The sequence below is a fragment of the Camelina sativa genome, chromosome 3 (genome assembly GCF_030686135.1).
Source record: "Camelina sativa cultivar CO46 ecotype springtype chromosome 3, ASM3068613v1".
In the NCBI taxonomy this organism is placed as follows: Eukaryota; Viridiplantae; Streptophyta; class Magnoliopsida; order Brassicales; family Brassicaceae; genus Camelina; species Camelina sativa.
The window spans coordinates 26329308-26342683 of NC_141882.1; the positions used below are offsets into that span (position 1 = coordinate 26329308).

General features: G+C 34.4%; 3 protein-coding genes across 3 annotated transcripts; 1 reads left to right on the top strand and 2 right to left on the bottom strand.

Moving 5' to 3' along the window:
• The first annotated feature begins 4973 nt into the window (after nucleotides 1-4973).
• LOC104777809 (nucleolin 1) lies at nucleotides 4974-8449 on the top strand. Its single transcript, XM_010502131.3, has 15 exons — nucleotides 4974-5144; nucleotides 5275-5323; nucleotides 5633-5793; nucleotides 5877-6050; nucleotides 6140-6235; nucleotides 6320-6391; nucleotides 6486-6572; nucleotides 6678-6794; nucleotides 6910-6951; nucleotides 7061-7146; nucleotides 7222-7342; nucleotides 7430-7530; nucleotides 7614-7790; nucleotides 7876-8165; nucleotides 8254-8449. The coding sequence occupies exons 1-15, from the start codon at nucleotides 5118-5120 to the stop codon at nucleotides 8283-8285; spliced, it is 1632 nt and encodes a 543-aa protein (XP_010500433.1). The 5' UTR covers nucleotides 4974-5117; the 3' UTR covers nucleotides 8286-8449.
• Nucleotides 8450-8581: 132 nt separating this feature from the next.
• On the bottom strand, nucleotides 8582-11745 carry LOC104777808 (endoglucanase 5-like). The gene is made up of 8 exons (XM_010502130.3): nucleotides 11327-11745; nucleotides 10564-10977; nucleotides 10344-10430; nucleotides 10066-10230; nucleotides 9689-9976; nucleotides 9273-9597; nucleotides 9122-9172; nucleotides 8582-9040 (listed from the first exon to the last, which is right to left on the bottom strand). Exons 1-8 carry the CDS (start codon nucleotides 11537-11539, stop codon nucleotides 8697-8699), a joined length of 1887 nt encoding a protein of 628 aa, XP_010500432.1. The 5' UTR covers nucleotides 11540-11745; the 3' UTR covers nucleotides 8582-8696.
• Nucleotides 11746-12399: 654 nt separating this feature from the next.
• Nucleotides 12400-13249, bottom strand: LOC104777810 (early nodulin-like protein 6). The gene is made up of 2 exons (XM_010502132.3): nucleotides 12977-13249; nucleotides 12400-12884 (listed from the first exon to the last, which is right to left on the bottom strand). The coding sequence occupies exons 1-2, from the start codon at nucleotides 13158-13160 to the stop codon at nucleotides 12535-12537; spliced, it is 534 nt and encodes a 177-aa protein (XP_010500434.1). The 5' UTR covers nucleotides 13161-13249; the 3' UTR covers nucleotides 12400-12534.
• Nucleotides 13250-13376: the final 127 nt, after the last annotated feature.

Consider the following 13376-nt stretch of genomic DNA (forward strand, 5'->3'; position numbering starts at 1 on the left):
CGAAACCCGATTGTAGCTCCATCTAGAATCATGAGGTGAGTTTCTAAAAGTTTGAAGGACTATGTGCCTATGTCCATGAACCCTCTACGATTGGCATTAAGCCCTCCAATTGTTCCCCCCATGGAACACTTTTACTCAAGCTCGAATGTGTTATCCACTAGAGCCTTTTATGACCATTCTTGGGTCGAGGATCTCGTGAAGCCTGGCTTTGAAGACGAATCCACATTGGTTCCAACAGACTGCTCAAATATTGTAAAACTTGTTCAAGTTGAAAATCCCTTTGTTAAGCTCATGGAACTCTTATCCTTTTATTGTTTTTCTTATGTTAAATCTTGTTGTAAGAACTCACCTCTTTTTGAGGTTTCAGCTTAATTGAAAGCGTTTCTTTGAAAAAAAAAAAAAAAGACGAGCGTGAGCATCAAAAAGTGAATAGAGAATTGTTATAAAGACGAGGCTGAGCATCAAAAATCCAAAACATTTCTAAATACTACAAAATCTTCTAACAAATCTCGTAAAATAATCATTAGTATTTTATTAATAAATCACAAAAATCTTCTAAGAGGGGTATTCAACTTATATTTTAGAAGATTTTAAGGTATTCTCAAAATCACTTGTTATTCATCTGATGATTTTTAAAAACCTTTTGAAATCTTATGTTATTGAACTTGACATTTATGTAAAATCATTTAAAATGATTCACAATCTCTTGTTATTCAATCCATAATTTGTAAAACTTACTTAAAATCTATTGTTATTCAAAATATCACAACTTTTTTTAAAAGAGCTACTTTGAATGATTTTAAGATACTAAGTTAAAAAATGTGACTTATAAAATCACACCCTTTAAGATGGAATTTTGAAGGATTTCCAAAATTCTTAAAAGCTTTGTTCCTGCAACTGGCTATAGCAAGGGTTAGTCTAAGTAACGATCCTGCAACTGGTCATCACCTAAATTGGCCTAAGTAACGATCCTGCAACTGGTCATCACTAAGAGTTCAACGTTTTTTCTCTCTATTACCAAAGCTAAGACAAACCAGAAGATCAAATTCAACCATCTGAACCGCCTCCTTGCAAGGAGAATTTAACGGCAGCTCTCGCCGAACTGGAAGAAAAATAACCCATCTATGGATTGCCCCGGAAACCAGCTTTCCGTAGAACCCAATTTTGTTTCAATCCGAGCTCCCTTATGAGTAGATATCACATTTTCTCTTCAACGTACTCTATCTTTCAAAGACAGATCCGTCTGTTTTCGACCAGCCTGCCTCGAGATCGATTTCCCAGCTGAGTATGACGAACCAGGTTTTGAATAACCTACTCATAGATCGCCCCGAGAATCAGCTTTCTATAGAACCCATTTTCATGTTGATCGAACCTGTCAGCCGAGAGATATCGCCGTCTCTCTGCAGCGTACTCAATCTGTTGAAACGCAGATCCGTCTTTATCCGTCCAATTGGGAGATAGCTAATGAATTATGGATGTCACGAAAATGATTATCAAAACCGTGCGAGCAAGGACAAAACAAGGGAAAATATCACTTGGTGATTTATAGAATCGGTAAACAAGTATATAAAGTCTCTCGTACGTAACATACCAGCCGTTAGATAAAGGTAGGTCTGCGAGCAGATATATGACTTGGGGCCCACTAAGAGATTGTAATCGAGATAGACATCTTCAAAGGAAATATTCTTAGGTTCAGAAGTGAAACTCTTTTATTTACCCCTTTAATTAGCCATTCAAAATACAATAATATGTTATGTAATATTATATTTAGAAGATAAATCAAAATTAAAATAAGAGAAATAAAACAAATTGCTTTTTTTATTAAACGAGTTTATGTTTAGATTTTACAGTAAACAAAGTTTATGTAAAAGTTATAATTTATACTAGATTAGGACCATTAGGACCCGCGGTATACCGCATGACAAATTATTTATAACTAAAACATTTAAATTATAAGTTGTATTTGTTGGTTAAATATGTTATAATTATATAATAATTGTTAATTTTGTGGTCTAAAGTTTAAACCATATAATACTGCAACATAATTTATTTTTTTTACATAATATTTATTAATCAATTTAATTAGATATGTCTATTATGAGATACCGATAGTGTTAACCAAAATAATGAAATGATGTTTTACCCGTTTAACAACAAATTAATGATATTTTAAATTTATATAAATATCGACAAAATCCGTCCCGGTATATAACTTTGTCCCAAGATATTTTAACCCGTACTATATAATCATAATTTTTAATATTTATTGTTTTATATTGTAAATATTAGATTGAGTTGATATGTTATTTATTAAGGTTGTAACCATTTACATTTTATAAGATTGGCGCTTCTTATAAAGTTTAAATATTTATAATACTTGGAGTTCTTAAAACGGTTGAGTATTTCTCATATTTGAATTTTCGTAAGAGTTTAAATATGTTATTAATATTGTAAAGGCCTTCTAACTTTTTTAAAAGTTGAAATATTTATAATATTTAAACTTCTTATAAAGTTTAAATATTTAGAATATTTGAAACTTTATAAACGTTTAAATATTATTAATATTTTTAAAATTTTATAAAGTTTAACTTTTTTAAAAATATAAATATTTATACTTTTCATAAAATATACTATTTATAATATTTAACTTTTTAAAATTTTAAATATTTTTAATATTTAACTTTTTAAAAATCTTAAAAATAAAGAACCAGAATAAATTAAATAAAAGTTTTGTAAGTTTGAATGCCTGATAAATCAAGCTTTCTACTCATTTGTATTATGAATCATTTTGGTCTCTTTTATAGTATGACTCTGAACTATTGCCCAATTTTTTAGGCGATGTGAAATATTGTACCCGTATTTTTTTATTCATCTATTGAGTAATATATGTCCGTTTTTAAAAATTTGTATTACATCATATGCAGGAAAAAATCACAATTTTTATTAACTAAATTTATTATAGAATAATTCAAAGAATTTAAATATAAATTCAAATAAAAATGAAAGTAAATCATATATTTATGTTTGAATGAGATAGAAAGATTAAATTTTGAAATTTTACCTATAATTAATTTTGAAATTTTGGTAACTAATATTAAAGTCAATGTATTAATTGTAAAAACATTCCAAAAAGTATTTTTGAGCAAAAATTCCTGCAAAAATACTAGTATGAATTAAGAAGATTAAAATTTTGATTTTAACTGAAATTATTCGTTGGTTTGAGTGTTTAGGGTTTAGTTATTTCAATTAAACAAAATGATATGTCGGCTTAGGTTTGTTAAAGAGGGGTTAAAGTTTATATTTTATAATTAAACAAAATTATATATCGGTTTGGGTTGATAAAACAGGATTCGATTTTAGATTTTACAAATTATATGTCACTTGAGTGTAGATTGACAATTAAATGAAATAAATTATATCTGTTTGGATTAACAAAAGAATGGTTAATTAGGGTTTAGATTTTAAAATTAAACAAAATTATATGTCGGTTTGATTTTATATTGTACAAAAATGGTTAGAGTTTAGATTTTATGATTGAAAACTATAAATAATGTTAGGGTTAAAATTCAAATATAAGTTTAGGGTCTTTTCTTGACTTATTAAGTTATGTTGATTTATTTTAATTGTATTATTTAGATAATGTTAAGTATTTGAGTCTATTTAAATAATGTTAGGGTTAAATTATTTTAGTTATGTTGATTTATTTTAATTGTTTTATAAAAAGATGTTTCGGTTTAGATTTTTTCATAAGAATAATTTTTATGAAAAAAATAAATAAATGAAGTCTTTTTATTCCATAAAAAACGAGGTATCAAAGGTCTAAATAAAAAATAGACGGAGTTTTTTCTCCGATTTTACAATTAAAAAAAATATATGTCGTTTTGGATTTAAAAATATTTTGGTTTTAAAAAAACCATTTGTTATTAAACTTGTGATTTTTAAACCTCTTTGCAAATCATATGTTATTGAAAATGATATTTATTTGAAATGATTTAAAATAGTTTAGAATCTCTTGCTATTCAATTAAGAATTTATGTAAAATCATCTCATATCCACCACTATTCAAATTTAACAATTACTTTTAAAAAAATTGATTTCAAGAGATTTTGACTACGTTTTAGTTGAAAAATAGGAATGAGTAGAGAATCTTCAATGGGTGTATCTGGCGTACGTATTTTTTGGAGAAAAAACTCTTCGATGATTTCAATCGGATCAGAGGAAAAGCTTAGACATTTGAAAGCAACACCTCCACTGAAATCAAGGGTTGTAATTAAATTTTGACAAATCAGTAAATCCATAATAGGCACATACAAAAAAACCTACCGCTACTTTCCAAATGTAACCGAATTGATTTTACGAACAACGGAAACCCTAAGTAATTTGAATTCTTTGCAAATCATGGAAACATGCATAGACATAATTATCAAATTAGCCGAGTATACTATTTATCTAAGTTGCACAATGCATGTTAGAAAAACAAGAATAAAATTGTATAGTGATTTTAAAATAATATGTTTTGAAATAATGTAGTTCTATAAAATAATTAATCTGATCTATATGTTACACATTATATTTTTGTACTTTTACTACAAAAAACCGATTTTTAAGGTTCTCTCTTTTTGATGAAGAAAGAAGCTGGACAGAATAAGTAAGACACAAAAATCATGTTTTTTTTTTTTTTCATTAGATTCAAAAAAAAAAAAAAAAAAAATCAATGTTTTAACTAAAACCCGAACCTGCTAAAAAGCCCACTAAAACTTCCAGCCCATTACAGAGAGAAAAGGAGGCGCTCTACTCCTCCGCTTTGACCTATTTCTAACCGTTGCCACTTGATACGAAATATAAAAATATCTAGCAAATAAAGAAAAACTAGATATTTTCCACGTGGACGGTACAGATCAAATAATCCGCGCGAAGAGACAACCGTTAGATGATAAAACCTAAAAAGACCCTTATGCCCCAAAACCTGAATCAAAGTGATTATAAATACATGTTCTAAAACCCTAAGCTAAGAAAAATATCTTCACGCAGCTGTCTTAGGGTTTTCGCCTCTCTTTTACTCTCTCTCTCTCTCGAAAACCTAGCAGCAGTCTTCTCTCTCTTTTCTCAGTTCCTCCATGGGTAAACCTAAATCCGCCACCAAGGTAACCTTCTTCTCCCCCTTTGATGGCTTCCTTCTCTCTTCTTCTTCGTCTTACTCTGTTTTGAATCTCTGTTCATGTTTTGGTCTTGCGAATTTAACGAGCTTTTATTTGTTTTCTTTTGGATTTTCAGGTTGTTGCAGCTCCTGCTGCGGTTAAGGCCACAAAGCCTTTGAAGAAAGGTATGAACTTTGCCTTCCTTGTACCTCAGATGCTTTCCCATCTGTTACACAACTAGTTTTAGTTTGAAAGTTTTCGTTTTTAAATATTTATATTGCTCGTTATGCTATGGCTGGCTGTTGGAATAAGTTGTTTGATTTGCTTAGCTCCTGAACGTATATGAGCTCTTTATTCATTAGTTTGGGAATATATATTGATTGAATACAATAAGCGCTCTCTATAGTCTATTGACTTGTGAATCCTGAATTTGAAACCTTTAGTGTGAGATTTGAACTTTTATTGATTTAACTTTGTTTGTCTCGTCTCTTTAGGTAAGAGAGAGCCTGAGGATGATGTTGATACCAAAGTGAGCCTTAAGAAGCAGAAGAAAGACGTGATTGCTGCTGTTCAGAAGGAAAAATCTGAGAAGAAGGTGCCGAAGAAGGTTGAGAGCTCTGACTCCTCAGACTCTGATTCCGAGGAAGAGGAGAAGGTATAATACTTCTGTCTTGATTTAATTGTTGGTCTGAGTATTTAAGTTGAGTGTGAGTTCTGACCATAACTAATATATGTCAGGCTAAGAAGGTTCCGGCCAAGAAGGCTGCTGCCAAGGCCGCTTCAAGCAGTGATGACTCATCTGACGACTCTTCAGACGATGAGCCAGCAACCAAGAAGGCTGCTGCTACTAACGGAACTGTTGCAAAGAAGTCTAAAGATGACTCATCTTCTGAGGAGGATTCTTCAGACGAGGTTAACTTTTTAACCTGTTATGGAATTTTTAAGCCTTCTATCATTTGAGCTTGCGTCTAAAAGACTTCGTGTTTTACTAAAAATTTCAGGAAGTTGCTGCAACAAAGAAGCCAGCTGTAGTTGCTAAAGCCGCTGTAAAGGCCAAGGCAGAGAGTTCGTCTGAAGAGGATTCATCTGATGATGATGTAAGCATCTCATAGGATAGATGCACCTTTAGAGTAATTTGTGGGAAAACATATATAATTAACTACCTTATTGATAATTACTAGGAAGCTGAAAAGAAACCTGCTGCTAAAGATTCTTCATCCGACGAAGACTCAGATGATGAATCTGAGGATGAGGTGATAACTTTTTTTCTAATACTTGTAATATCTTGTATTATAATATTTTTTTTATTTTCAAATGGATCTGTAACTACTTCGTTTATGAAAATAGAAACCTGCTGCCAAGAAAGCAGCTCCTGCTAAGGTAGCTACCAAGGCTGCAAGCAGCTCCGATTCATCAGATGAAGATTCTGAGGAGGTTGGCTTAACATATTTAATTTGATTTTCTTGTGGTACTTTATAGCAGCTTTGCATTCTTTATATTTCTGTAATTGACTTCATTCATGGGTCTTGATATTTTCAGGAAAGTGAAGATGAGAAACCTGCCCAGAAGAAGGCTAAAAAAGAGAGCAGTAGTGATGATTCTAGCGGATCTGAGGAAGATGAGAGTGAAGACGAGAAAGAAACCCCAATGAAAAAGGTACGAGCAATGTTCCCTTGCACTTCAATATCTATGGAGGCTAGCTACGGAAGCTTATTATCCCATCTCTTGTTGCAAGTTTCTAATATTATTTATATTTCTGTAACTAAAACAGAGCTCCGATGTAGAAATGGTGGATGCGTCAAGTGCGAAACAGGTAAAGGATCCTACTATCAGTATCTTTTATGTATTGTAATATTGTAACCTGTTTTTGTTTGGTTATTTTGATGTTAATTTTGTGCATCATGCAATTCTTTGATTTTTAGCCAAAGACTCCATCAACTCCTGCTGCTGGCGGATCAAAGACACTCTTTGCTGCCAATCTCTCTTTCAATATTGAAAGATCAGATGTGTAAGTTCTTTGACGTTTGATCTCTCTTCTCTTGGTGAAACTTTTCATGACCTGATGTCTCATCCTCATTTGCAGCGAGAATTTCTTCAAGGAAGTTGGTGAAGTTGTTGATGTTCGATTCTCTACCAGTAGAGAAGATGGAAGTTTCAGGGGATTTGGCCATGTTGAGTTTGCTTCTGCGGAAGAAGCACAGAAGGTGAGTGTCGTTTTTAACTCTTGAATAAAAGTATTTTATTATGAATTTGAGACTATTTTTTGCTGATTAACGTCTGTTGTACTTTAGGCTCTGGAATTACATGGTAGACCTTTACTCGGCCGTGAGATTCGTCTTGATATTGCTCAAGAGAGAGGCGAGAGACCTGCATTCACTCCTCAAAGCGGAGGGTAGGTTAATTTTTCCATGTTAGAGATTTGTTTTTATAAAATTGTTCAGTGGTTGATTATATTCTCTCTTCTGCAAATTATAGCAACAACTTCAGAAGTGGTGGTGGTGGTGGTGATGGTCAAACTGTTTTCGTTAAGGGATTTGACTCTGCTCAGTCTGAGGAAGATATCAAGCACGCATTGAGGGAACATTTCGGTTCATGCGGTGAGATCACAAGGGTCTCTGTTCCCACAGACCGTGAAACTGGTGCTTCCAAAGGGTTTGTGATTTCGTCCTCCCTATCTGTGTTTGTGAATTCTATCTGTTAAATTTTAGTTGCTAATTACATAAATGTTTCTTTTCAGAATTGCTTACGTTGAGTTTACAGAAGGTAAAGAGAAGGCGTTGGAACTAAATGGAAGTGACATGGGAGGATGGGGTCTTGTAGTTGATGAGCCTAGACCGAGAGATAACTCTAGTGGATTTGGTGGAAGGGGTAATGGTGGAAGGAGCAGTGGTGGAAGGGGTGGTAGAGGAGGTAGAGACAGCGGCCGTGGTGGTCGGTTTGGTAACAGCGGTGGTCGTTTCAGTGGTGGCAGAGGAGGTAGAGATGGCGGCCGCGGTGGTCGTGGAAGACCTAGTTTTACTCCCTCAGGTACATAAAATCTGATCTTTATTCATGTATCTAGCTTCTTCTTTATAACTAGTAACAGTTGCTAATTCTCTGTTTTTGTATATTGAAGGTAAGAAGACTACCTTCGGCGATTTCGAGTAGAAGCTTCTGTAGAAGAAAAGTCTCTTCTTATGTTGTTAACTTGTGATACTTGGCATCCTTTTATCGTTTCGTTTCTTTTTTGTTCTAGTTTCGTTTCTGTCAGAACCTTAAATTTTTGTCTGAATGTTAAATTAAGCTCAATTTTGAGTGCTTTGGTTGTTAAATCTAATTATTTTATTCGTCCTTCTTTATATGTTTACCTAAGTATGAGCCTCATACTTAGATAGACTAAAATAGATCAACCTTCTTAGGTAGACTAAAATATTCTAAATTTTTGTCAGAATCAAAATCAGTTGTTTAGGTAGACTAAAATATTCTCTCCCAAGGGACACAAATTTACATTTCTCAGAATTAGTCTCAACTTGGTTGGCTACTTTCACACAAAAGCACAAAAAGAAATAGGAAAATGAATTAGTTGTAACTCAAAACTGAGACTTTAGCTTGAGGACCGCCTTGTACATAGACAAAATCGTAAGCTTGTCCTGCTCTCAAAGTCTTTTGCCATTGAGGAAGCTGGTACATATTCTTTTGTCCCGTTGGGTTTAAACCCCAGATAGGTCCTGAGAGATCGTCAATCTTAAGCTTGAGATCTGATATGGGCTTCTGAGAATTGTTTTTGATGATCACTTTGTGCCTGTAGTATCTTGTGTTCCCGGCCATCCAGTTGGTAGTTATCGAGTGAAGAAACTCGATTTGTGCACCTGATTGTTTTGGAGTATAATATGTTGTTGGTGTTGCTGTACTGTACGATGAAGCTGTGACAGTTTCAGAGAAAATGAGAATCAGTCACTGTATAAAAGTTGCATTGGAAGCTGTTGGTAGAAAAAAGATCATACCTGGTGGTTTTGTAGTTTGATAAGGTTTAGATGATCCTCCTCCATATGATCCTACAAAATTTCATTACATTAATCAATGAGTCATGGATCATAACTTAAAAGATGAGTAAAGCTAAAAGACTACATGATCAAGGTTTATTGTTTAGTTTACCTAAGTTTCCAGAGAGTTTAGCAAATAGGCCAACGAGTGGAGCTGTTCCGGATAAAGTTGGTTCCGATTGCTCGTAATTTGAGCGGTCATTGGAATAGTAATCATTCTGGTCCGGTCCACCAACAAGCGCACCATAGATAATATTAGGATCAGCTTGAGACCTTCTGTACCAAGAATCAAATCCTTGAACACAATTCACAGAAGAACGTTGGACATAGATTGAAGGGATTGAAGAGCCTCTATGGTGAACACGGCTTGGATATTTCGGTCCATATCCAACTACATAACTCATTCCTAGACGGTTCTTTCCAAGAATGTAATCAGCCTGCAAACAAAAAGAAAAAAAAAAAACTCAATTAGCAGAGTTAAACCAACAAGTAAACTGTTTTGGTTTCTTGGGAGGATTCAAGAATGACCTGAGATCTGGCAAAGTCAAGAAGCGCCTGAGGTTGAACCGAACCATCGGGACAATTGAGTTTAGCATTTGCTGCAGAGAGATAGTCTGAGTAGAGCGCGAGAATATACGCAGCCGCAGATGCATATTGCAGATTGTTCCACTCTCGAACATACATTAAACCACCAGCTGTTGTTTGAATGTTGTAACCACCATTCTTCTTGAGACAAGCACAAGCGAAGTAGTCAGCTTTCGTCTGATATTGCTTCAATGTCGAAGTATACACACCACCTTTCCCTTCTAACAAGACCTATACACACACACAAATGAAACAAAGAATCAAGATTAGTATTCTTGAAACCGCGGGAAAACATTCTTGAACTAACCGGAATATTATACCTTCGAGAGAAGGATTTGAACACCGGCGTATTTGTTATCCCAAGAGAACTCTTTCATCCCCCAGCCGGTTCCTCCCATGTAACCGGCATTGTCCATAGCATATTTCAAGTAATACTGATCCCCGGTAGCGCGGTGTAGCCAAGCCGCAGCCCAAAGAAGCTCATCCTTTAAGATATTACCCAACAGAGAGACATTTTAGTATTGGAACAACATTCAGTGGAAGAAGATAATTGGAGAGATGAATGGTGAAAAATGTTAAGAGATCAACAGTGTTATACCGAGTAACCAGATGACATGTAGAAAGCTTTTGCATTTGGGATTGAATCAGTGTATAGTCCTCTGTACTTGTCAGCAAATGAGAAGAGCTGAAAACACACAATAACAAAAGTTTCACAATGTTTAGAATCTCAACCGAACCGGGTTCATAACACAAGTAACAGAATCCCATTGCACCTAAGCTGTTAATAACCAGAGGTTGAACAAAAAACACAAACGAACCTCTTTGGCATGACTTAAGAGGAGAGCAGAGTAAGAGGAATTAAATGGCTTGAAAGCCAAGGAAGCAGCGGCTAAAGCAGCAGCGGTTTCACCGGCTAAGTCTGAGCCAGGATGGTACTGGTCAAGCTTATAAGCTGTTCTTGAAGTGGTCATGTCCTCTGCTCGTTCCCAACAGTAATGGTCTGACTCTCCATCTCCAACTTGACCCCATAGAACATTTGGCTGAGGATGAGCCTTGATGAAGTAATCAGTACCCCATCTGATTGACCACAATGTCTGTTGCATCTGGTTCGAAGCGGATAGCTCTTTCCGGTTATCAACCGCTGCCCACGATAGCATTGTCACTGCAAAGGCCATTGGTAAACCGAACTTCACATGGTCTCCTGCATCATAGTATCCTCCCTCCAAGCTCACCTATTCATTCATACACACACAAAACCTAGTATCATTTTATTACATGATGTTTTCTTATTGGAATTAGCACTTTCGAGTTTCTTACAAATAAAAATCTAGCAAATTTTGTCTTGATGACAACATATCCTTGTACATTTTACATCTTTTTCAGTTAATATCTTTATATTAATTTTAATGTTATTCTTATAGATTGATATAAATTATGATGGTGACATTAACAACACAAGTACAAACCACTATATCACATATCCTAGTCGAATGATATTTAAAGGGAACTATTATATTTGTAAAAATTTAGATAATATGAATCTGACTAATACATTATTAATATGTGTGTATATGGACTTACGCCTTGAGCAAGACCATCCTTGAGACCAGAGTGGCCTCGCCATTTGACACGTTGAGAAGCTGGCAACTTTCCTGATCGCTGAGCCTCAAAAAACAAAAAGGTCTTGTCAAGAGCATTTCCGTAGTTATAGTATTCCGCTGCCGCGGTTGCTGCTGTTAGAAGCACGGTCAGTAATAGGCTCACGCCGGAAAATGATACACCAAACTTCCTCATTTCTCTCTCAACCTTAGTTTTAAGTTTTCTCTCCTAAGAAACGTTTATTTGTTCACAATTGTGATGCGAGTTAGGTCTATATGTGGGTGTATTTATATAAACATTTGGAGAAAGAGAGAAATTGTGTATGTGAGTTTGGTGAGAGAGAGGAATGTAGAGAATCAAATAGGTACGAAACTTGTCTGAACAATCATTGTCTTTGTCTCTATTTGTGTTCGTGTGTGTTGTACATGCCTTTGATAATAGTTGTGACCTTCACGTTTTGTTAGAGCTTCTCACGTTGTACCTCGAGACTTTTGTGTATAAAAGCTGAACTAACTATGACTAACCACGTGTATCTCTTATTAGCCGTTCGATGAATGTGATATTGACCATCTATTATGAATAGAAATAGATTAATGCATCTGTATCTTGTTTTTAATATAAGGTTTAAAACGCTTAAGAATAATATTTTGGTTGATTTTTGTTAAGGTGTCAACAGACAAGTAACATTCGTGGTATCCACAACTTGCATTCCCATTTTTTTTGTTTTTCTGTTGATTTGTATGTTCGGATGTTTTAAAGTTTTTGTTGAAAAAATTGTACAGTTTAATGGTTGGGTGTATCAGACTGTCACTTCCATTTCGTGATAACAAGTGTAAAAATAATAAAATCTGATAAATTTATATATTTTTTGGTAATGATATGATAAATTTATATGATCAAAAGAAGGTGAAACGTTTGTATTTTAATAAAACTAGGAGTTAATAAAATTATAATATAATGGATAATAAACTCTTTTTTTTTTTTTTTTTTTTGTCAACAGGATACTAAACTTTTAAATAAGAGAAGAGTTTCATTTATTTTAAAGCTGTGAAGTAACCAAAAAACCAAATGGAATGAAGACCCTTAAATCACTAAAACCTAAACCGGATTAAAAGTCGACGGGTGAACCGCCATAACCGAGTCGTATGGTTTTCCACTTTTCCTTCCATACACAAAGTCTAAAACCAAAACTACACAAGAATAAGAGACGTCAAAACCAGAATCGAAATTGTAACTAAACCGACACCAATGAACCAACTCGTTTTCCTCACGGCGTGGTTACTCTTGTGAGTTGAAGAGTGTAGGGACGAAGAAGGTGGAGGAGAATGCGGCGTAGGCTCAACCTCCATGACTTTAATGATCATTTTCTGACCTTTCTCACAGTGGCCCGCGACGCCGCTAATGAAATAAAACAAACCGGGTCGGTCTAATTTGAAAACCGTATCGTCGTGGTTCGAGTAAAGTTCCGGTTTGGTCGTCTGGCATTTCTTGTACTCGTCTTCTGATACCACCAAAACCGAATCTTTCTTGTACTTGAAACCTTTACACACCACACCAAAAACAAATGTCAAAATCTGCATTACGATGATGATCATTGATAAGTTATAGACGAAGAAAGCATAATAATCTTACGGATAGTGTCGCCAACTTTAAACCGGTTCTTGGAAGCCCATTGGTTAAACATATCAGTCTGGTTACTAGATTGTGGTATGATCCAACCATTGTCTCCTCCAGCTTCAAATTCAGTGCATGACACAAGTGAAATCACGTAAAATAATACTAAGATCGAAAGGAGAACAGTCTTTTGTGAACCCATTGAATTTTTCTTTTCTTTCTGACTGATAAGTTCTTGGAGAAAATGTTAATATCGAGCCATCGAGGTTTGAGTTTAAGTAGTGTGAGAGAGAGTTGTTTGTTTTCGTTTGGCTTGTCCACAACTTGAGGGATATCTACTAGATATTGTTTTGACTTGTTATTTGCTATTAGAAATTCGAATTAAATTTTCAAAGAAATGCGACGACTACTTGAGAAA

Coding starts and splice junctions, on each gene's coding strand:
- LOC104777809 (XM_010502131.3), top strand. CDS start 5,118: ATGGGTAAACCTAAATCCGCCACCAAG. Junction 5,324..5,632: donor CACAAAGCCTTTGAAGAAAG/GTATGAACTTTG, acceptor TCGTCTCTTTAG/GTAAGAGAGAGCCTGAGGAT. Junction 8,166..8,253: donor ACCTAGTTTTACTCCCTCAG/GTACATAAAATC, acceptor TGTATATTGAAG/GTAAGAAGACTACCTTCGGC.
- LOC104777810 (XM_010502132.3), bottom strand. CDS start 13,160: ATGGGTTCACAAAAGACTGTTCTCCTTTCGATCTTAGTATTATTTTAC. Junction 12,885..12,976: donor TAAAGTTGGCGACACTATCC/GTAAGATTATTA, acceptor TGGTGTGTAAAG/GTTTCAAGTACAAGAAAGAT.
- LOC104777808 (XM_010502130.3), bottom strand. CDS start 11,539: ATGAGGAAGTTTGGTGTATCATTTTCCGGCGTGAGCCTATTACTGACC. Junction 10,231..10,343: donor ACATGTCATCTGGTTACTCG/GTATAACACTGT, acceptor AATATCTTAAAG/GATGAGCTTCTTTGGGCTGC. Junction 9,977..10,065: donor TTCAAATCCTTCTCTCGAAG/GTATAATATTCC, acceptor GTGTGTGTATAG/GTCTTGTTAGAAGGGAAAGG.